At 38.9% G+C, this 24,024-nt stretch overlaps 1 protein-coding gene across 2 annotated transcripts in view; it reads right to left on the bottom strand.

Annotated features, from left to right (window-relative positions):
• The window catches only part of LOC109037002 (fatty acyl-CoA reductase wat), a 74,606-nt gene that overhangs the window by 19,286 nt on the left and 31,296 nt on the right, over positions 1-24,024 (bottom strand). Inside the window, exons 1-4 of one of the 2 annotated variants that reach the window (XM_072295813.1) lie at positions 20,871-21,122; positions 12,458-12,968; positions 6,354-6,602; positions 2,755-2,900 (exon numbers count right to left, since the gene is read on the bottom strand). In XM_072295813.1, the coding sequence (XP_072151914.1) occupies positions 2,755-2,900; positions 6,354-6,602; positions 12,458-12,808 (746 nt within the window). In that variant the 5' untranslated portion in view covers positions 12,809-12,968; positions 20,871-21,122. Of the gene's footprint in view, positions 1-2,754; positions 2,901-6,353; positions 6,603-12,457; positions 12,969-20,870; positions 21,123-24,024 lie in introns of those variants that run through there. The other variant, XM_019051499.2, reaches the window with a different exon arrangement.

Below are 24,024 nucleotides of genomic sequence, written 5' to 3'. Positions count from 1 at the left end.
CTTCTTCAGGGCCGTTAAAATTTGTGCGAATACTTAGAATGAGTGCGAGCGAACTTATAACTAAATAAACTAGAAGAAAAAAAGTTATCGTCGTAAAAAGAGCGGAGTAGAGAAGAAGGGGGGTGGAGGGGGAGGGAAAGGGGGAGAGTGAGAGAGAAATTTAAAAAAAACTACATAGTTCAAAACCTCTGACTGAATTTTAGACGAGAGGAGATACTTAATTGATCGATAAATGCGCAAAGAGATCATTAAAAAATTGTCGTGACAAAACTGTATAATTATAAGGAATAAAAAGTTTTATGACCTATACGTGAAAATACTCAAATTAATGTTGGTATCAGTCATTTTTTATGAGCCAAATTTTGGTGATAATTCCGCTTTTTTAATGTAAGAGAGTTAGTAACACGTGTGCGCCTGGGTTAAATTTAGATACAGGTAGTATTAACCTCAGATGCTCTACATGTTTTCACCAGCTAGAACGATACGTGGACCTCGGGTGTCTACAGGGCCGCAACAATAGGCAATGACACAAACATTTTTTGTCGTAAGTAACAATTTTTCCGTATATTTCCGCTATTTTAAAGTGAATAATATTTATATTTTGTCATATCGAAAGGATTATAAGCGCTTTTAATCTCATTATCATTGTAAATAGATTACTCTTTTGTTTATTTATAATTCCAGCTGTGGTAAACGTCCATCTACTTTTTTCGCGAAATGAAAGCATGTTGATCCGTTTCTCTTCCAGTTTTACTGGCTTCAATATGCGTACCATTGAATTCACTACTAAAAATTGTCCGTGTCCAGTCAATATTTGTTTTAGTAATGTTGGTTTACTTTTTTTTCTCTCTCTGGTCTGGATTTAAAAAGAAACGTAAAAAAGTCGATCTTCCTTCCATTTTACAACCGGGAAAGAGCGTTATAAAACCTTTGTAAAGGTACTCAGTACTACTGTCCTCAATAATTTATGAATGATTACGTAAGGCATCGAATGAAACGGAGGGCAAAATGTTGAATGATGCGTGCGTTAGAAAAACCGGGAGGAATATTCGCAACTATCCAAAAATAATCCACCAAGCTGCGATAGTCAAATTTGGCCGTGTCTGCTTCATTAAAATTTGTTGTTTTCGCACCCGGAATACCTCATTTCTTCGCGGGTACACAGATGAATGTATCACGGGCGTATGGATCATGGCAAACTGAGAAAGGTATGTGCTGCGCAGGATGCTGATCGCGCGGTTAGCTGTGCGGCGGGAATATCCACGCAACACTCTGTTCCGTGTCTACTATTGGGGAATCCAAACTCTGACTTGTGACGTCACTCGATGCGTAAACCGGAACTCCGGAGCACGCGATCATGCAGCCGCGCTAAGGAGAAATGACATATGAGCCTTCGGGCGTTGCCAAATTTTCTCTGATAAAACACGAATTTTCAAGGAAACTGGTGTATACTTTCCTCTTAACTTTTTAGAGATTTTTATTCGCAATCCAATCTACAATATCCGAAAATTTAAAGCAAAAATATTCGTAAAATTCCTCAAAAGTGAATGTATCATAAGCGAAAGTTTGGTAAAATTGTGATGCTCATACGGCGTTTTTCCTTAGCACGGCAGCGAGGTTGGTGGCACGACTCTTTACCTATCTCTATTTTCTTATCCATGTGTTAAAGTCTCCATGTAAGACATGGTGAATATTACAGTGAGGCGAAATATCCCGAATTATCACGTAAATGTCTCAATATAATGTATATTAATTTAATATATTTAAGTGCTGTTTTGTATGTTTAGCACTTAAATATTACTAATTATATTCTTTTATGTATATACCTCTCCTTTTCTATTGCTAATAACTGTTAAATATCTTCTTTTCATCTATTAATTAAATCTATTTAAGTGCTGTTTTGTATAAGATGTTTTCCCCTAATTAGTCCTCAGCCCATCAAATTTAAAAATAATATAGTTCGCATCTTATTACCTAAATTCATGGCTCCATTTGAAACCAAGTTGCCTGATAATATAATCTTCACAAATAGTGTAGCAAACCTCCAATTTTAATTAGACATTTGATAATGGACTGAGGTGTTTTCCATAACGATTCTATTTTTTTTAAAACGTTTTAAGATTTTTTTACGCTATTTTAATCAGCGCCTAGAAGCGTAGCCCGTCATTTGAGACATAGTTCCTATTATAACAGCCAAGGATTATTTTATTCTCTTCGAATCAATGTTGATCTCTTTAGCGGAAAAAACCGTTTGAACTAAGCTTCCGCCTAATGAAATATTTTTTCAGTAGGACCCCCTTGGAAAAACTACTAATAAAATATGGGGACATTGAACCATCCAACAATCTGCTGACGATACTTAAAAAATGATTTCACGAAAGAATCTGACTTTATGAAACAAATTACACGAGTACATTTGTGTAAAAAATTGAATTGTCCGAGACGATTTTGCAACTTTGTAATGGCGTTACGCTTCTTTGTGTGAGAAACGACGAACGTTGCTAACGCTATAGCCTCTCAATCGGAATGTCGCCAGTTGCGACTCTGGTAAATCAGTATTACCGATTTTTCTCCATTTAAACACATTATAAATAATCAATTCTGAATGAAGCAGCCGTTTCCGACACACAACGAATATTTTGCATATATTTAAAGAACGAAACTCAATTTTACCAACTTGCAAGAATTGCCGCTGTTGCGACTATTTGGATTGTAGAGGAAATTTGTGCATTGATAGGATCATAAAGTACTTACTCTGACAATTTTTCTTCAATTTCTTCGTCGGTGCATTTGTTGACCTTTTCTAGAACCTCCTCATAAGTATTTGGCACAGAGTAAAATTTTTCGTCTATTTCCAGATTTGGACAGTTTGCAAACGCAGTTGAAACGTGAACTATCGACTGAAAAAAGAAGAAGGAAAAAATTATTAACTTTTCCATCTGGAGAGATCAGAGTAAGAAATGATAGGACAGTTCTATTAGCCTCACATTTTCACTATTTGCATGCAATTTTCAACGACTATCACCCAAATATGTCGAAGAGACTAACACACCCCGGCCACCTTCACAAGGATGCAGCAGAGGGTTTCAACATCATCACAACACCATTAACTTTATTGTAGTAATATATTTTCTGAAACAACGAGGGGCTGAATATTTCATCATTTTTTTCAATTGGTCCTCTTAAAGCACTTACAATATGTTCATATAGGAAAGCATTAAGTTAGAGAGCAATCCAATTATGAACCTCTAGAGGATGCTTAGTGGCGATTCTTGAAATTTGGCAACACCGATTTTCCTCCATTTAAACGTATGTAAACAATCAATATCTGCCTGAGACGGGCTGCCTAACCTAATTTTTAATTAATTTAAATGGGGCAAAATCAGTGTTGCCAACCAGAAAAAAATGCCACTAATGATGCCGTATACTCCTAGAATTCAAAGTATCATTGGACATTTTTCTTCAGAAAACACAGTTCCTCCCACCAACCGTAGGTCTCCTTAAAAATTGTAACAAACAAACTTTAAGTTTCGGGTTCTCATCATCTTAATGCCGAAGTTACAGAGTTTTCGCCTTTGAAAGTTTAAACTATATTGTTAGTTCTTTGTGCGCATTCAAATAGCACCCAGCACCCAGGCTACCCAACGCTACATGATAGAATTATGTAACTATGGGCGCATTTTTGCAATGAACGGAGAATTTGCAGAGTCGACACCTTTTCTCCAAAAAATTAATTGGCATTTGAAAGAACTTGAAAGACTGAAGGCTGTTATGAATGTGTATTTGTTCCATTGCAAAACTGCTGTGGCATATATTTGCATAATCTACTATGGGATGGAGTGGCGGAGACGCCCTCATCGAATGAAATCCATAACCTGTGACGTTGCATGAAAAAAGACCCTTGGGTTCATTTAGGTTGATATTAAGACACGTTTGAACCACCTCAATTCAGAGAACAAACGTAGAGTTAACGGTCACACCATAAATCATGCTCTTACGGTTATAGAATTTCAAATCTAATCTGCTTGTTGGCCTGGTGGCAGATTATTTAAGAAGTACATGTACCTACTTGGGTTATGGGATCTTTACAGTCATGGAACAGAAAATTGCAGCGTTGAATTGGAAGTTTTAAGAGGAGGATGAAAAAGAAAATAAGAGAAGGAGAAGAAAGCAAGGTTACTTTTCTTAAAATAGTTATCTTTGCATTTTAAAGAATGTAAAATTTCAGAATCAACATTCCTCTCCATATATCAAAAATGTTGGATAGCACTTCGAAGACTAAAAAGCGGAACCGCGTATCTCCATTTGTGACGTTACAGACTTCCATTAATACTTTATTAATTCTTTGGACATCTAGTCGACGTAATTTCTTGAAACCTTCCTTCTTTTTTCTTCTTCGTGCGGCAGAATATTCCGAAAAAATCTTAAATTATGAAGTTGGCTTGTTTCTCCTCGAAAAAATAAAATATAGGGGTAGAAATTTTGAAAAACTGTAAAGGAGATACTCAACCCATGGTTGAGCCGGCAACTTATTGAACTTCTTCAGTTGGGTCGCGTTAAATAGAAAGAAACCAAGGCACATTAGCTATTACCAAATTTAATTGGGAATCTTGAATTATTACATGAAAACGAATGTGCAGATTTTAGCGCAAATTCAGTGCATTTTTTGCACTGCACGGAGCAAATTCCTTGAAATTTTCAAAGGAATTCGCACGCATGTTCTCTTGTAAAAAATTAAATTCCCCATTTATGCAATAGCAATAGATGATGTGGCTTGGTTCCTTTCTGCTGAACGCGGTCTAGCTCTTCCCTAAACATATTGAAAAAGTTAATTAAACATCATATGCACCTTTCGGGCAAAGCCCATGTATGCAAGGTAAGGCTAAGCCAATTTTATACTTATTTTCATAATTTTCACCTTGCTACACTGAAAAAAAAAAATCTCGGTGTATTTACTAAGAAAAGGGTAAAATTACCAAGAATTCAGGGTTCTATTTGATCCCAGTTTTTTCTTGGTAAAATTACCATTTATGGAATTGGTAATTTTACCGAGAAATCTCGGTAAAATTATTCAACTTTCTCGGTAATTTTACTGGACCTCGGTGAAAACGCCAATATTTTTATCGACTGTGGTAGAATTACCGAGATAAAATGGCAAAGTTACCTGGAATTGATTACCAATAAAAGTGGTATTCTTACCTGAAAAAAACAGTAAAAATACCGGTTTTTAGGTAAGCTTACCAGTCTGTCTTTGTAAAATTACCAATCATTGGTAAAAAAGTGAGATGGTAAAGGTATCAACGGACCGTGGTAAAAACGCCGAGAATTTTTTTCAGTGTGGCTTAGTTCCACTCTGCTATACGCGGTCTATACTAGGGCCCACGAACGATGATCCCTGAAAAATCGGGCGAATAAACGCATGGACCCTGTAAATGACAACGCTGCAGGGTCGAGCACGCACATCGACGAGACCAGGTATTGTGAACGCGAAAAGCTATTGTATGCGAACTGCTGCAATTCTACCCCTATTTTCAGGTCAACATTCTTCATAGGAAGCCCTTTCGTAAAAGATCAATTTCTTGTAATTTTGCCCCAATCTCTTCGTCCATTACATGGTTGGATTGCTCGTAAAATTCTGAGCTAAATCATATATAATTGTTATATACAATTTTTATTTTTTCCTTCTTTTTCCTTTTTGAAGCGAAGCCCAATTTTTATTTATAACATCGTAACTCGAACTGTAACTTTGCTGCTATTTGACCGATTTTTATAAACGAGGCCTCTTTATACTCGTGTTTTAAAGGAGAGTAACGAAACACTTGCTAAAAAAATGTTACATAACTTTCAACAAATTTTGGTTTTTTCTAGCGGGAGGGTGAAATTGGAAATTACGCGTAAGTAATTAGGGTTCGATTGTGGCTCGGCTCTGCATTGTCCCCGAACTCGAGACTCGGTTCGGGCCGGGGTGTCGCTGTTGCCAGTGTTTGCAAGAAATACCCGCGGCTCAGGGATCATCGTTCGTGGGCCCTAGTATAGCTCTTCCCTAATCATATTGAAAAAGTTAATTAAACATCATATGCACCTTTCGGGCAAATCCCATGTATGCAAGGTAAGGCTAAGCCAATTTTATACTTATTTTCATAATTTTCACCTTGCTATTTGCAACAATGTTTAAGTTCTTCCCCTGCCCGATGGTCCACTTTAAGGAGGAAAACGTATGGTGGGAATGAAACTCACGGAGCGTCTACGGTCTCATAGCATGAAAAATGAAGGAAGTTCGAGTGATTGGCGGAGAGTACTTGTGCCCTTGGTCGTCGGGCGGGATGGAGTGCGGAGTCGGGGACGGCACTTACCTTTAGATTTTTGACTTGTTTGGCTAGCTGCAGAATGGCGCGACTGCCCTCGACGTTAATGGCGAGCGCCTGCCGGAGAGGCTCGTTGAAGCGGACGGTGGCCGCGCCGTGGAAAATGATGTCCACTTCATCCGTGATCAGGTCTCGGTCTTGCTGACTAATTCCCAGACCAGGAAGGGAGCAGTCCCCGGAAATCACTGATACTTTGTGGTAGTATTTCGGAACCTCGTGCTTCAGCCTTTTGAACAGCTGCAACAAACGGAAAAAACCCATTAAGGATTGTACATAAAAACATTCCAAAATTAAAAAAATACAAATTTTCATAAATTACATAGAGCAACAATATCGTGCACGATAGATATTGTGCAGATATTGTGCACGATATCAAAACCAGGCAGCTGGTTTGGTATGGACATGTGCGGAGAATGGCAGATAGTAGGTTGCCCAGAAAGGTATTTGATTGGGTTCCTCCCGGTAGAAGGCGGCGTGGACGTCCAGTAAAAGGTTGGCGAGAGGGAGTGGAGGGGGAGATCAGACGGTGTAATCTGCCCGATGATTCGTGGGAGGATCGATTCCGATGGCGATTTGGAGTCGCAGAGCGCTCTAGTGCGCTGAGTTAGCGGCTTGATATGTATGTACATAGAGCCAATAAGGCCCTTTGAACACTGAACCCTCAACGGATGTCCCATTAGTTCGGTCCACCTTCTCTGAAATACGTTAACCGAGAAAAAAGTGAAGTTGATTTAACATTCTGGATGTAAAAATAGTGTGCAAGAACTCATAAAATGCTAAATTACCTGTCGCCGCAGTTAGTTTTACAGCTCGGCATTGCTAAAGTAACTGCTGTAGTGGGTACTTCAGCATTTTATAAGTTCTTGTACACTTTTTTACACCCAGAGTGTCAAATCAACTTCACTTTTTTTTCGATGTTAATATTTTGATAGTCCAGTTTAAGCACCACGCAACAATGTTTTCTCTGCAAAATTTCACAATGGAAACACTTCACACAACGGGCAATCTGATAATCAGCTTCTAGACAAGATGTGAGTGTTCACTTTTAACATACAATTGCGAAAATAGAATTCACGTAATTTGTTTACTTCCATAATTTCATTTGATCTATAGTAAAAACACTTTTCAATAACTCGTTCAGGAGTTGCTTTCCGACCCTTTTGCTGTGTGAATCTTCATTCAATGTGAGATTTCATTTGAAAATCACTTCTTAAAATGAATGATCCAACGAGAGAAACGTCAAAATTTGCAGTTTTAGTCATAAATTTCATGTCCGACCCTTACCAGTGGCTCGCGTTTTATTATGCGTCTGGATGTATACTTGGAGACTTAAACGCTCGTGTAGAAAAGTAGCAAAATTGTAACACATGCTTGCAAATCGAGACGCGGACTTTCCCATTTCTAAAAATCCTCCTATCTACAATCAGGTCCCTTCCCTTCCGATAAACTATCTTATAATGTAAAAGAACTGTACTGTTTACGTATAAGAGGAATACAGGGTGTCCCAAAGTTTAGTGCGAATAGGGTCATTCTACGCGAAATCATCGAAGGACTGTTACTTAACCGATCCCGATTTGTTTATCTATCCAATTGAAGTACAAACTCCATTTTTATCAATATTTTTAACTTTTTCCAGCCATTTTCTTTATATTTTTTTTTGGTAAAACACTGCTTTAATTTTGAAAGTCTCGGTTGAGGAAAGAAAATCAGCGTTTAGACAACAACAAAAAATTGCCGGAGAAAAGTTAAAAATATTGGCAACAATACATAGCCATCAAGAATTCTACTCTCAGTTATGTTAAATACAGTAAAAATATAAGCGATTGTACGCATAATAACAATGAGAAATATACGCATCTCCACGATGTCTATATCATTCGATTTTTTCGCGATCTGAAAACTCTGCCTACTTTTGCGGACCCAATAAAGCTGTTATTTTAATTTGCTCCGGCGCGGCGCGCGCGCGGGTTAAAATAGCTGCGATGAAGTGCGCGTCTGATTACTCTCAGTGAGACATAAACATTCTCAGAAGTCTTTATGCCGCTATAGCCGTCAGTAAACCTCTGTTTTTATAGGGAGACAATTAAATGAATCTTCCTACATAGCATGTGCCTCCATAAGTCTCACATGATTACTCTACCAAGTATATTTTCTCTTCGTGAGTGGACGCTACACGCATAAGACTCAAACTCTATTTTCGTGATCGCAGTTGAAAAAGATCGCAAATCGATTTGCGACGTCGAAATTTTTTTTTATCAGACAACATGATATTTCCCGATTGACTTATAAATCATCGAACAATTCGAGCACATGATGGGCGCGCCGTACATACTAAGATCAGATTGGATTTTTTTCAAAGTATAAGATTACTTAAATTCAAAGAAAAACCTCCTAGGAAAAATAATTGTTTCAGGAACGACTACGAATACAGTTCATAGCGTCAAAGATCGAGTTCTACTCTTCAGACTATCTGCTCTCATATATTATAATTCATCAGAACCTAAGACCTGAGACCCGCCTGGCAAGAATAAACGGAAGAGGGGGAAAAAGTACTTACAAATTATAGGGGAGATTTAAGTTACATAAGACTGCGGGTTTGATTTCCACGGTGAGTTTCTCTGCGGAAAAACCGGAATTGTGTTTGTCTCACGTAGATCTCCATTCCGAAAAAATATTAATTGGACTGCTTTTCTCAGTTCTTAGTACCTGTTACATAGTTGAATCCATTATTTCCTTAGAACCCCAAGGAAAAAATAGAATTTTAGTGATTACTAAATTTAAGTATATGATGTATAGTATAATGATATATTGTATGTGTAGGAAATGTGGTAGCCATAAACTAGACTGTGCCTCCACGCGGCTGGTAAACTTAACCACATGCATGATCAACACTGACAGAAATCTGGTACTAGAGATACTAGATTGCTGGGATCATATTGTGTAATTAGGGATCTAATGACCACTAACATTAATTTTCATTCGTGATTGAACTTCAACTTTAGTGACCCTAAAAGTCGTATTTTAGGACTCTCTTTTGCTTTTGCGCAACTCTCATACTCAAAAAAGGAAAAATTCCAAAAATAAATCAGCTAATTTTAAAAGAGGTGGAAATCCTACAAGTCAAACAATATTAAAATATCTTCAAATAAATAGTATCGTATACGTTTAAATTGACCACCATAAAACAATTAATCTTGAAAACCGAACTGTTGCATGTACAATAAATCTGTGTTCATTACACGTCAAGATTTTATATAAATAAACAAATTAGACTCAAACTTCCGCGACCCGAAACAGCATGTGCCAAGTTACGGAGGCACTATCCTACGCTCCTCGAACTGGACCATTAAATCACACCTTCCTCCATACACCAAATTTAAACTGGTCTTGTTTTGGCTGGTTGCGCAGTCAGACAAAGAGGCCAGAAATCCATGCGCAGAATGCCTCATGGTCACTAGTATACAAAAATGCGGCAGTCAACTATGAACGTCACTTGGAAATAAATTCATTTTTATTATGACTTTGACCACAATGGGTATAAAGTGACACTAAACGCTGCAAAATGTTACACAACATGTGCGGAACAGACCCTTCTCAGCACGGTAGTATTACTCGGCCTTATTAAGGAAGACGGCAATTAATAACTCCAAAAATTGTCATAGCGAAAAGAGATACTGTTTTTTCATCGGCGCGATGTGGAGTTACTGATGTCCTCTGAGGAGCGACGTCAATGGGTCAGAGGCGCTCATGATTTTAAATTCATTTTCTGAAAATATGCAGTAAACTAAAGCTTTTGTCCATTGCAACCACCCGGTTCCACCAATAGGATCTGCTCATTTTTCCGTTGATTTCTTCGTCTATCGGTTTGTCTATCAATGTCAATAGTCAGTCTGCAGCTTTGGAAATTTAAACATTTTACCCAAAGTCTCAAGTTCGTACCTAAATTCTAAGGTCCTACCAATAAACAATTCTCTGTGTATAATTTTTGAGTTAGAGGTTGGAACAAACGTGAAGCGTGAACAGAGAAACACGGAACAAATATGTGCAAATACATTCCCGTGCATAATATCAAGCAGATGGGTCCGCTATATCATGACCCCCAAAAACCAATTCCATCCGTCAACATGAGGCCGCGGTCTTAAGTATTAGTTAATCCTCGCCTTGATTATTTGGATATTTCTACCAAACAGAACTATGTGCATTAAAACATGAGCCCTGAGACCCATGAGAATATATGCATAACAGGGCTCACGTCGTAATGCACATAGTTCCGTTTGGCAGAAATACGTCCATTTGACTAACGGTCCGATTTGGTTGCGAGAAAACCGCACGTCGCGTCATTTCTGCAGTTATTTATGGTCATGAATTGCTCTTTGTCAAACCTAGAGATGAATCTCATTATCGATGTCGGCGAAACGTTGACGCCGACGAATATTCTTCCCCGATTGATACATGTTTCTCCACGTTGTGTCATTCGGAGCGATCCAGTCAGTAAAGCAATTCAGGGTGATTTTTGATCAATTAATGGTAATTAAATTTAACTGATACTTTATAAACCGCATTGGTCAAATCGAAAGTGGTTCGGCAACAATGTGAGACCATCGTCCCGTCGCATCAAGCCAATGCAAAGAATGTGGTTTGATTCAAGTTCGATATAACAAGTGCCGTTCACCTCCAGTCTCCCCCAAAGAGCCGATGCCCAGTGCCCGGCCCAAAGGATGTCCACCTGAGGATAAGGTGGAATTCTGACGACTCTCTTGATTATTCAGTCTGTTTTTCTGAAAACCGCGCTGGAAAAAGTGCACGTCGTTTTTCAGTGCGTACGTTTTGAGCTCGATAAGTGGTCATCCCTCCATTCCTTACTGAGCTCTCCTCGAAAATCCGATCACTCAGGCTGCCACAGACTCAATTCCATAAAGAGTACGTTTCAAAAATCTTAAAAACTGTCAAAAATACAGGAAATTCCTTTGGATATATTTTCTTACGCAAAACTTACATACATATGAGTCGCTTTTACAGCGCTCTTCGGCGCTCTACGACGCCCAATCGCCACAAAGCTCGGTCTTCCCACACACTGAGAAAAAACTATGGCTTATAAACCTATTAGAGGTAAATATGGAACACCACTAATAGTAGTACCTCTACATATAATAATAGCACATATACCTTAGTTATGGTACGGGGTACCTTAATTAGGTACAGAGACCTTAGTATGGTTCACAGACCGAGAATCATTAGTTTATTTACGACTATTATAGGTGTTCCATATTTACCTCTAATAGGTTTATAAACCATAGTTTTTTCTCAGTGCAGGTCATCAGGGAGTTGACACTCCCTCATCTCCCTCAACACCCCCTGTCGCCAACCTCTCACTGGGCGTCCCCTACGTCTCCTCCCAGGAGGAACCCAATCAAGCATCTTTTCTGGCAGCCTCGAATCTCTTCGCAGTCATCCTATTGACATGACCATACCAGACAAGCTGTCTAGTCATGACGTCGAACACGATGTCATTTTCGACTTCCATTATCTGACGCACTCTATCATTACGGACCCGATCTCTCCTAGAAATTCCTGCCGACCGTCTCCAAAAATCCATCTCCGTTGCTCTTAGCATATCCTGTGTCCGTTTCCTCAGCTGCACGCAAAACTTACTTTTATTAAAATCTACGTGAAAAAGACCTTAAAAAACTACTACTTTTTAAGATAGTTTTACAAATTTGAGTGTAAGAAATCGTAGTATAGGTCTTTTAAAAGCTCTTCAACACTGCCAATAATTAAATTTTACCTCTTGCAGATTTTATCTGATGAATCTCCAAAAAGTTTCTCCCAATACATAAATTTTAAAAACTGGTTCAATAGATATCCAATGAAATTTAACCATATTTTTTTACAGTTTTGTTGAACAGGCGTTCCTGGGGTAACCAAGGATTCAATATTGTCAGCCCTGCGATGTAAAAGCGTATCTCGATTTCCCCACGAGCCCTCGTGAGTGCACGATTTAAAAGTGAGACAAGGCTCACGTGGAAATTGAGAAACATCCTTACGTCAAAGGGGCGACGAATTTTGAAAAATATCGGAAATTCGGTACTTACTCTATCTGAGAAAATATCGTCAAGCCTTTCGTGGATGGCCCTCCCCTTCTTGGGTCTGATGAGAAGGTAGATGTGTTTGACATGAGGGCACGATCTCAACAATTTCTCGATGAGAACTTTGCCCATGAACCCGGTGCCACCCGTCAAGAAAACCGTGGCTCCGCGGAAGAACTCTTGGATCGGGGTGCCAGTGACGTCATCAGGTATCTCCTGGGGCTCTTTGAAACTCCTCTCGCCCAAGAGTGAAAGCGGGTCCAGATAGTACTTGGAGTTTTTCATGTCTTTCACCACGACGAGAGGCTCGATCAAGCTCTGTTGATTCATGCCCTGCACCTCGGATTTCGGCGCCATCGTGTCACGAACTGTCGATTGCTTCGTCGGTGGAAAACTCTGTGTTTTGTAGCGCGGTTAGTGTCTCTCCTCTTCCTCACAATTCCCGCGCGGTTATTTTCATAGCGGCCGGACGAGGGGATAAATTACGCTGATTCAGGAGCGTCGACTTGTCCTTTCCCTGAAACAAGAAAAGCAGATCAACCTAATGAGACTGGTAAGAGAAAATAAACGCTACAAATGGGCCAGTTGCGCTGGTAACAGAATCGTGTTTTGATGCTGGATTCTTGTAGATCAGCCAAAAATAAGATCTGTCCGAATAGCAACTTTCCACGTTGAATATTAACCGAGAAATCGCGCTTTGAAAAACTCGATTTATGACGTCATCGTCCACCGTGATAGCACATACCATGTTATGCACCACCGCGGTGGATGACGTCAAAAACCCGACTTTTCAAAGGACGATGTCTCGGTTAATATTCAATGTAGAAAGCTACCGTTCGGACGGATTTTCTTATTTTAAGGTAATCTACAAGAATCAAGCATCCAAACAGGACTCTGTTACCATCGCAATTGGCCCATTAAAAATATCTGAGTTACATATCAAAATTCACTGATATTAACACAAAAATCCGCACAACCGGAAATTTGATTTGGAAAATTTAGGCATTACCTCTCTCTTCCGTAATACGAGAGGTGGATCCAGCAGGTTGGCAACACTGGCATCTTCCGTTTAAACCCGTATTGCAAATAATTGATTCTTGTCCGAACTCTTAGCCCCTCCGAAAATAGATTAATTTCCATGAGTTTAAATGGAGAGAAAACAATGTTGCCAACTTGCTAAATGTAACAAGGCAGTATGGATGAGCATGACTGCACATTTAGGAATTGCGTTTCGGAGGTGCAAATTTATGCGCGAAGTCCCTCGCGCGAATTTCGCATCCGCTTTACGGCGAATCGTGGACAATTCGCAGTATTCAGTGCTCAATTACTTCCATTGAATAGAGAGTTCCTGTTCCTGAGGTTTATGCGGAATTTGACATCAATGCGAGCGTAGTGAGTAGGTCAGTTACTTTTGATCCTCGCACTGGAGTTCAATGTCAAGTTCAGTGAGCCACGGATAAAATTAATTCCACGTTTGTGTCTAGCGTTCACTATGCCTGTGGGGAAATTGGAGCTAGAGAACTGTGAGTTCATATATTTAATTGATGAAAATATACGTTTTGCAATGATCCGCGGTGTGGTAAATGCACTATTGTAAAATCGAATGAGCTTTTCCCGTCGTAGCAAAAATTTGGTGGACTCATCTTCCTGCCAAATTTCAATTAAACGAAAATCAGACTAATATTTCGGATTTGATCATTTGGTGGGGGGCAAGGGGGATGCCAACCTCCCCTGAGAGAAAATTTGCTCTTTGTGGAATCTATTCTTATAATCTTCTTTTTCATCCCCTAAAATTGTGGCACTATCCCAAATTGTTGGATGATATGGACATATCCAATTGATACTAGTAGTGCCGAAATATTTGAGATAGTACCCTAATTTATTAGGATACTACCACAATTAATTAGAAACGTCCAAGTTGGGATTTAACCTCTGGCTACCTCTTTTATCGGTGGAATTTGCCGATTAAAACACTACTCCCTTATACATGAATGAATCTGTTAACGTTTTTACATGAGATCTTCAGTTAACCCACTCGTATTCCGACCCTTCATAATCTGAATTACAAAATATAGCTCCGAAATTCTAAAGATTCTAGGCGCTTTTTTCGTTAAACGACGGCAATAAATTTAGATCAAATTATCGTACCCTTCGGTCGAAAACCAGGGTCACCGTGGGAAGATACTTTTGCTTTCCATAATCATATTTATGATATTCAACACTGCCAATGCAAACCCATCTTGCCTTCTTCCGGATTATATTTGGAAACAAATTGCCCTGCAAATGTAAAGCACGGGGAAAAAATTAAAATTAAAGGCAGTCGCGGGTTGATATCCGGTGCGTTTAGCTACCGCGCTCGGGAAAAATGACTAAATGACGATCGAAGATTGCCAAATTTCTCCTGATATTGGAAATTTTCTCCGGAAATTTGGCAACGTTTGAAGTCTCATGCGGCGTTCTTCTGTAGCTCGGCAGCAAGGGATCAGAGATTTTAACGTCCTCGCCCTAATGCCGGCGTTAAGTTCCCACGAGGATCCAACACGTTACGTTTAGAGGCGCATGTTACGAAACGATGCATCGAATTTGAATAAATCAAGATGAACGTCTTCTTTCCAAAAGATCCAACAATTTACTTGCGCCGCCAAGCTCTTAGTTTCAACATTTTCCCTCATCAATTACCGAACTTTAATTCCGCAGCTTTTAAATTTGTAAGTAAAGTGTCTGTTATAAGGCCACCGAAGATTATTATGCACACGCCACCAGAGTTGCCCAATTATGATATAAAACTTCAATTATTTTTCTCTTAGTCTGAAGGTGGATTAAAACATTATTTCAAAGCTCTTAGAGATTGTTGCAATATCAAAATAAAGAGATTAAATTTATATATAATAGAGTAAATTACAAACTCAAAGTTGGCTAAATAGTGTATTCAAGAATTTTAGAGTATCAATACAAAAAATAACCACCAAAATATATGATTTCATCGATTAATGTAATCAACCGAATAGAGAAGTCTTGAATCTTTTCCTTTCATCCAAATTCATGTGAGCGTTTTCATCTTAAAAACTTTCTTGACTCAGTGTTGGGAACTTAACCTCGGAATTAGACTTTTTAACAAAATTTCAAGATAAATTGAATAAACCATCAAAGTTCAAATAGATTTCAACATAAATGTGAATAGTAACTTGATTCACTAGGATGTAAAAAATTGTAATTAACTTTTTTTTTATTGGGCTCATGTAAACGAATGAAAGGAATATACATTTTGGTAGAATTTCGTCACTGCTCCTGGTTGATATGTTTTAAATTATGATGCATTTTACAAGGGTTCATGAGTAATACATTCTGAACTACATGAATATATAAAAACACACACTCACTCATTTACCATGTGAAAGTCACTAAATAACAAATTTTGATGTATGCATAAAACCAAAGGGTCTAACTACCCCCCCCCCCCTCCCCGGAAGCACTTCGCGTCACAGACGTTATACGTTTAGCGTTATTCCAATGATTTATATAAATAGAGTAAGTTATACAGTCTAGAATGTGGTAAGAGTTTACACTAATTTTGAAATGGGTAGGTATGAGTGAAAAGCAAGAAAATTCAGTTATTAGTTGCACCGTCATTGATAGTTTACAATTAATTTGAAGGATTCTGAAATGAACTTAAAATGACCATGATTTCTAAGTTTTGAGCAACAATTATAATTTATGGCAATATTCATCGCAACCTTGCATCACCTCAATAACGATGTAGAATGGGCTTTATTCCTTAGAATTAATAACTCATAAAAATCGGCGGGTGAGAATTAGCATGTTCTGTCTTTGTATTGTAAAGAAGACACCAGTATTCGATATTACTAGCGTGGACCCAAAATGAATGCTGGATGCTGCCAGTTCGCTATGCAAGATCAGAATGATTGAAATTTGATCACTTTCCTGGTATAAACAAAACGCAATTCACCAATGGACGCTCGCAAGGCTCGTAAACAAAATTCCTGGTGAATCTTTCGCAGTCACTATCAATTTTTATCATAGATTTGAATTCATTTTTTCCTCCTTATTTTTGTCCAGCCTCTTTTTTTTCCAGATAACTATACACTGTAGGAGCTGGCACCAACCAAGTATCAAAAACAGGAATAATGGAAAGAAGACGGTTTTTATCCATAGTTGAAAATATATGATTCAATCACAGTTTACAGGGCCGGATTAAGGGGGTGGCCACATGGGCCGCGGCCCATGGCGGCAAATCTAGTGGGCGGCAAATTTTGCAATTTTTTCAATGTAGGTATAAAAAAATATCGGATTTAGAAAAAAAAAATTACAAACGAGAAAAGGCGACATAATCTCTCATTTCCTGAGAGTGTAGTAATTTTTAATTTTGTCGTCTTTCAGTGATACAAGAAACAGCACCTTTAAATAGTCGAGTTAAGAGAGAAACCAAACACGCAATTTGGCCTGGAACGGCGCGGCGCAGAGAGCAATGATGACGAGGACTTGAGATGAAAAGGAGAAGCCATCGGCGCGGCGATCGGCATGTAACACATATCAGCGCCTACAAGACCGCACGAATACTTCACGCATTGCATCCAACACGGTGCGGTCATTGCGGTCAGCGTGAAACGGATAGCGCCTACAAGAATGCATGAATACTTCACGTATTGCGCCAAACACAGTGCGGTCAGCGTGAAACGGATAGGGCCTACAAGACTGCGTGAATACTTCACGCATTGCGCCAAACACGATGCGGTCTGCGCGGCGCGGCGGCAGAAGTTAAAATCATTAAACCACATTCATGTTTGTTCTTTCATAATTTTTTCGTTCATTTCTTATGAATGGAAAGCCTTGTCCACACAGAGATAGGTTTACAAAACTTAACTTTTGCTAGTAGTGTTGACAGGGCATCCCCAAAAAATGTGTTCAACACGAGCAAACGCGTCTTATGCACCCCTCCCCCGCTGGCACGTTCACATGATGGTTTTTATTGATGTTTCAATACGAATGAGAAGGGGGCGGCAAAATACAGACGGCCCATGGGCGGCAAGTAGGTAAATCCGGCCCTGACAGTTTATAGAATTTACGTTCATATTTTATTTTCTAAAGAAAAAAAACCGAATATTTGGGCTCGAAATGTTTGCAGAATAATCGTGATAGAATGAAGAGACTTCTATAACCAGGACATGTAGAATAGAAGAGATTTTACGTTCGGACGGAGACGAATTCATATGTAGAGTTGTTGGGGTTGAAGCCCCTTAAAAAGGGATTTTTTATAAAAGGAACCAGTTTAATATGGCTGTGATTATTTCTTATTTCACATTGGTTATTCATCAACAAAGCATTCAGCAATTAAAAGTATTGAAATCCAAAAGGCCAACGATGGATTGATACGTAATAATCACAGCTGAAAACGTTAAAAATCATTGTTTCTTCCCAGCATAATATGCGAAAAATTCTTGATTAGAAAAGTGATCTCTTATAAAAAAATGGCCAAATAGTGAAGAGAAAAATGACAGGGGTGACATGCGTACTTTGTTGAAAAATACGAATGATGCTGATTGCAAGATTAAAACAATGAGATAAAGAAAAAAATGAATGATTAATCAACTCATCTATCATTCTAAATTTAAGGGTGAGAAATATCACTTAGGAAGGGAGGTCCCCCCCTCCCCTCTTTCCCTGCATGTCTACAGTCGTGCTATCAAATTCTTCCCACGTGCTTTGTGTGATTTAACAACTAATCTAATAGTACTCCAATCTCCCGATATGATGAAAATTTCCTATTAAGCCGATCAGGCTCTCATTTTACTTCGTCTATTTTACTGCTGTCTCAATTTCCAACAATCAAGTCTTCAACACAATCTATTACGCGGGCTATCCACTGGGTGGAACTCATGTTTCGCTGACAAAAACGATTTCGGATGCTCCAGTGAAATGTTACCCAAGGCTGTCATCTGAATCAGAAAATGATGAGAATGGACCGCGGAGAAATTGGCGTGAGATCAAATACTCTCAAGCGAAAAAGAACAAAACTGAACCAAATCTAAGTTTGTGTAAGAATCATAGAGAAAAATAAAATCAACTTCACTTTAACTTCCGCCGGATGTGTTGGAGTGCACATGTCGCCTAATGGAGGAAATATGTGCAAATGGACAGGAGGAATGTGCTGAGGACAGTCGCCGGCTGTGCAGGCCCATGTAGCAAAATTTGAAAGATGATTGCCAATATATTGATCATTTATTTCCAATTTTATTCCAATTTGATTTCCATCGATTGGTCATTTATTGGTCATTTATTGCCAATAATCGACCAATCCGGGAATCATCGGTCGACCAATTATTTGTCCATTTTATTGCCAATCGAATTGCAATGAAATTGGAATATTTTGGTGATAAAACAGCAATAAACCATCAACATCTCAACTTTTTTTTTTTGACCTCAGGATCAGGTTGAAAACAATTTTTCCCTGAAAAACCTGCACAGAATACTGAGAATTGAGGTTTATTACTTAGAGTTGAAAAATGGAAGTAAAATAACTCTCTGAAAAGATAATGTCATGCAGTTACATAATAGCACAAATGTTTAAAATAATCGTTTTCCCTGATCCTTTCTACTCTCCCCTAAGAAGTAGTATTTAAAGATTTTGATTAGCGTATTTTTATTTTTAAACATTTCATTTCAGGAGCTTATCTTGAGGTTATTTCTGCGCCCCATTAAGGGGAGAGGATACCTTCCGCACAGGAAATTTGACAGAGAAAACGCATTCTTTGTTCGCTGTTCAAAAATAGAAATGAAAATTTAAAATTGGATGCTGCTTGTCCTTTGTCAATGTAATGATGGACACTTCAGTTTTTACAGATAGAAATAGGTTATAGAAAAAATAATTAAAGGTGCCACCATACACTTAGATGAATTTTTCAATGGTTCTCACAATTTTTAAAAATACAATTTTGCCATTAGACAAGAGCTCCATTACAGCACTCCATTAAGATAGACATAAACCTGACAAATTTACACAAATAATTACAACAAAAATTCACATGGATCTTAAGTCTGAATGAGTTTGATTCAAACGCTGCCAACATTAGGTAAAATAACATTTAAGATTTCACACCAATTTAAAATAATTCTAATTAGTGTTCAGTTGAAACTTGCTGAAAAAGATATGATAGTGGATATATACTCACTGCTAACTTCCAGTGTTTTCTTCATAATTTGGTGTACTGTTCAACTGCGAATAAAGATTAACAACATTTGATTGCTTGGCAATTTTATCATCAATCAAAAGTCGTTAAAATTCTTATACGAACAGCTGTCTGACCTGTAGAACTTTTGTATACTCACTCCCTGCATCCTCATAATATTTTCACGCGAAGTGGTGAATACGAAAGTGCTTACACATCTCATTTCAATGTGGTTGAGTTGTGTAGCTTCAGGATGGATTTTAACAGTGTGCAAAATGATATGTTTCTGGAATCTCTGTGCTTTTCCCAATATACACTTACAGACACATTAGACTATTGCGTTATGACTCTTTTCATTTCGCTTTTTGTTAGCGGGTCAGTCAGCGGCAATGGATGTTGGATTAAGCTTGGTCTTATCAATTCGACAACCACACGAGCGGAGCCAACAAAGAAGGCTTTGTTGATCCTTCAACTCACAGTTTTTTTAGTTTACGCGGTGAATTCAACATGAATTGTGAACGATAGAAAACAATCAATCGCCAAGTTTTCATGCTGATTTCACAGTACGACAAAAATCACACGACTTTAAAACTACGGATTGGTTATTTTTTCTATTCATTCAGTGAGTAAGAAGTTGATTGATAAGTTGGCCATTATGTGAACTTCAGTTTGTGAGCGCCGTCGAAGAATTTACGCCTCTGCGCAAAGCGGTGTTCGCTACTATCCACCTTAAAAATATCAGGCTCATGATTGTATCGTAAAAAAACTACGTATCAGTTATGATCCGCAACATTTATGTGGTTGTGATTTATGTGCGGCTAAAAATTTAATTTTTACAAGGCTTGGAAGTATTAAAATACCTATCTAAGCTTGCGTTTTGGCTTCTGCTAGATTCAAATGGTTTCATGTGGATACGCTTGCAAACCGAAAGAAAGTAAACAATGGCCAACTTATACGACTACACCTCTAAGTGGTTGACTGGTTGTCGGACCAAGAAAATAACCAGTGGAAGTTCTGTTACTTGTTTACAAGGAATGTTAAACAAAGTACCTCGAATAACGTGAACTGAAGTCCATAACTATTGATGGGTTGATTTTAAGTGGTCTTTCATCTGCTTATTTGAGACGAGATGCATATGAAGGCATTTCTAACCTCATTTGTGGCCTTGCAATATTCACAGGCGATTTTGGGAAAAGCATAAAGAAAGAGAAATGAGTTCATTCTAAGTAACTTACAGCTTACGGCTTAAAACAGAATAAAACGGCCACTGCGCTGAGCAGTTACTAGTGGACAACGTTAACATGAGGCACATTAGGATGTTATTGACGACGACCACAATAAGCGAGCGATAAATCACCAACTGGGATAGTGTGCATGCACGTGCACAGTAAGATACTTGGTGTTTTTCATTTCTGAATCTTAGATACACTCAACCGAAAAATTGCCGTAACTAACACACAAATGACCAATTCACATCATCTATTACGTTGGTTTTGTATTTTGTAACCGACTAACCGACTCAAAAACACAACATCGACAACCGAGGTAGGAGGTACGACCGTACAGACAGGCACCTTCGAACGCTATTAAAGATGGCCGTCCATAATGACGTGTTTACTGTCCCGCGCGAAAAGTCAAAATAATTTTTACATAAATAATATAATGAAACAATAATAATGATAATAATAAAAAAATTGATGTACTGCAACTTTCCGAAAAAGTTAAATATTTTGAAGTTTCAGTCTCAAATTACTAATTGTAAGTAACAGGCAATTCATCCATGAGCAGCCAATTAATCGTCAATCTTGAAAAATTGTATTTTTTACATAAAAGTATTAGGTATAAGTTCATAACTTATCGCCGTAAAAAATGACATTAAAATAGCAATATACCTTCAACATTAAAATTAGCACAAATAAAATTGCAATTGAATGACAATTTTATTCCAAAAATATGTCCATTATTTGTCAATATTATCGGTTTCCAATAAATGGGTGATAAATCGGCAATTTATCACCCATCAAGATCTCAGTCCTGCTACATGGGGGGCCGGATTTACTTATTTACTTGCCGCTCATGGGCCGCCTGTATTTTGCCGTCCCCTTCTCATTCGTTTTGAAACATCAATAAAAACCATCAAGTGAACGAGCCGGAGGGGGAGAGGCGTATAAGACGCGTTTACTCGTGTGGGTCACATTTTTTGCAAAAGCCCTGTCAACACAACTAGCAAAAGTTCACGGAACTTGGCGCGAAAGTTAAGTTCCGTAAACCTATTTCTGTACGGACAAGGCCCTTCATTTATAAAAAATAAACCAAAACATTAAGAAAGAACAAACATAAATGTGGTTCAATGAGTTTAACTTCCACCGCCGCGCCGCGCAGACCGCACCGTGTTGGACGCAATGCGTGAAGTATTCACGCAGTCTTATAGGCGCTATGCGTTTCACGCTGACCGCACTGTGTATGGCGCAATGCGTGAAGTATTCATGCAGCCTTGTAGGCGCTATGCGTTTCACGCTGCCCGCTGCTGACCGCAGCGACCGCACTCTCTTTGGCGCAATGTATGAAGTATTCATGCAGTCTTGTAGGCGCTAATATGTGTTACATGCCGACCGCCGCGCTGAGGGTTTCTCCTTTTCATCTCACGGTCTCGTCATCATTGCTCTCTGCGCCGCGCCGTTCCAGACCAAATTCCGTGTTCAGTTCCTCTCTTATATAGTCTTCACTCGACTAATTAAAGGTGCTGTCTATTGTATCACAGAAAGACGACAAAATTAGAGATATACTCTCGGGAAATGAGAGATTTTGTCACCTTTTCTCGTTCGTAATTTTTTTTTTTTTTTAAATCCGATTTTTCTTTATAGCTACATTTAAAAAAATTGCAAAATTTGCCGCCCCCTAAATTTGCCGCCATGGGTCACGGCCCATGTGGCCACCCCCTTAATTCGGCCCTGCGGCTGTGCCCAGGTGCGGATTGGAAGAGTAAAACATAATCATCATTCGCCGCTTATTAATCTAAGGTGCAGACTCTGGCGCTCAGCGCTGTTCTATTTTTCCCCGTGATGTGTATTTTATGGACTTCCAAACATATAGCTATTTTGTGGGTCTAATAATAATACGAAGAAAAAACTCAAGGTAGGATTCGGCGCGACAAGTAATTAACGAGCTATTTCAACTGTTGTTGCTCAAACCGAGCGTGTGCTCTATCCGATGAACCCTAGAATGAACCCTATGATAGAATAATAATAGAGCGCATGGACTTTGATTTCTTCGGGGCTCATCAGGAAATAGACGTGCTCGGTTATAATATCATCCAATGCATTTGGGAATACGGATACATTGCCGGAAAAACGTAATTACGACCGGAAGAACCAGGCGGACAGACGGTGGTTCACGTTTAATAAGCAATGATTATCACTCCTAATTAAGTGAGTAGCATCTTTGGACGCAGGAGTGTTACGCTGAAAATTGAGTGGTGATTTTCTCATGAACCCAGTAAGCGGCATAGTCAACATCGCATGTCAGGCCATGCCGTGCCGCGCCGCCCGCACCATGCTGCGGTGTATGCTGCCAATATTTATTCGAATTAATGGTTGTCATTCGACCGACTTTGCCAAGCTTGGCGCCGTAAAAGTGTGTATAGAGTGAACGGAAAATTATACGACTCTTTCCACGCGTAAATTCTACCACCTAGATAGACCCTTCCTCAGTTGGACTACATTTTGCAATTAGGAACTATAATTTCTAGCTCATCCGTAAAAATACAATACGTTCATGGGGTAGCTAATGGTACATACGTTTTTTTTAAACTGATCAGAAATTGTAGCTCCTAATTGCAATGTGGTCCATTGTATCCTATCGTATGTAGCTGTTGCAAGCAAAAAGTATAGTCAGGCTGTTAAGGTTGGCGATTGGCCGGGTTGGGAGAGCAGAGAGAACCCAATTTGATTCGAAGACACAAACTTTTATTCCATACTTCACAGAGCACACAGACCGAATCCCAGACGAAACGCACTCTATTCCTCACCAACTCGTTGCTCCCCCCTCCAGTGATCAGCCGAGCAATCCACTCCTCTGATTGGCCAGGGGAACTTCTCAAGTGATGCTCCAAAGCAAACTCGAAATTTCCCCGGTCAACAGAGCAGCCGTGCCAACTGAACAAAGGAGAGGCAAGCAACGTCAGAGAGTCGCTATACTTGACATCCCCCCTTGTTGGGAGAGGAGGACCTCCGACGACTAAGATGGATGAGAGGTTAAGTTTTTCTCTTGAAGCGCAAAATTTTGTTAAAGTTAAGCATGCTTTAGTGAGCAAGTGAAACGTAATAAAGGATGGTTTTAGAATGAGAGTGTTTTTCTGTCTTTGACAATAAACAATTATGATAAGATACA

The sequence above is a fragment of the Bemisia tabaci genome, chromosome 2 (assembly GCF_918797505.1).
Source record: "Bemisia tabaci chromosome 2, PGI_BMITA_v3".
Taxonomy (NCBI): Eukaryota; Metazoa; Arthropoda; class Insecta; order Hemiptera; family Aleyrodidae; genus Bemisia; species Bemisia tabaci.
The sequence above is the reverse complement of the archived record's forward strand: the minus strand, read 5'-3'. Positions and strand labels throughout refer to the sequence as shown.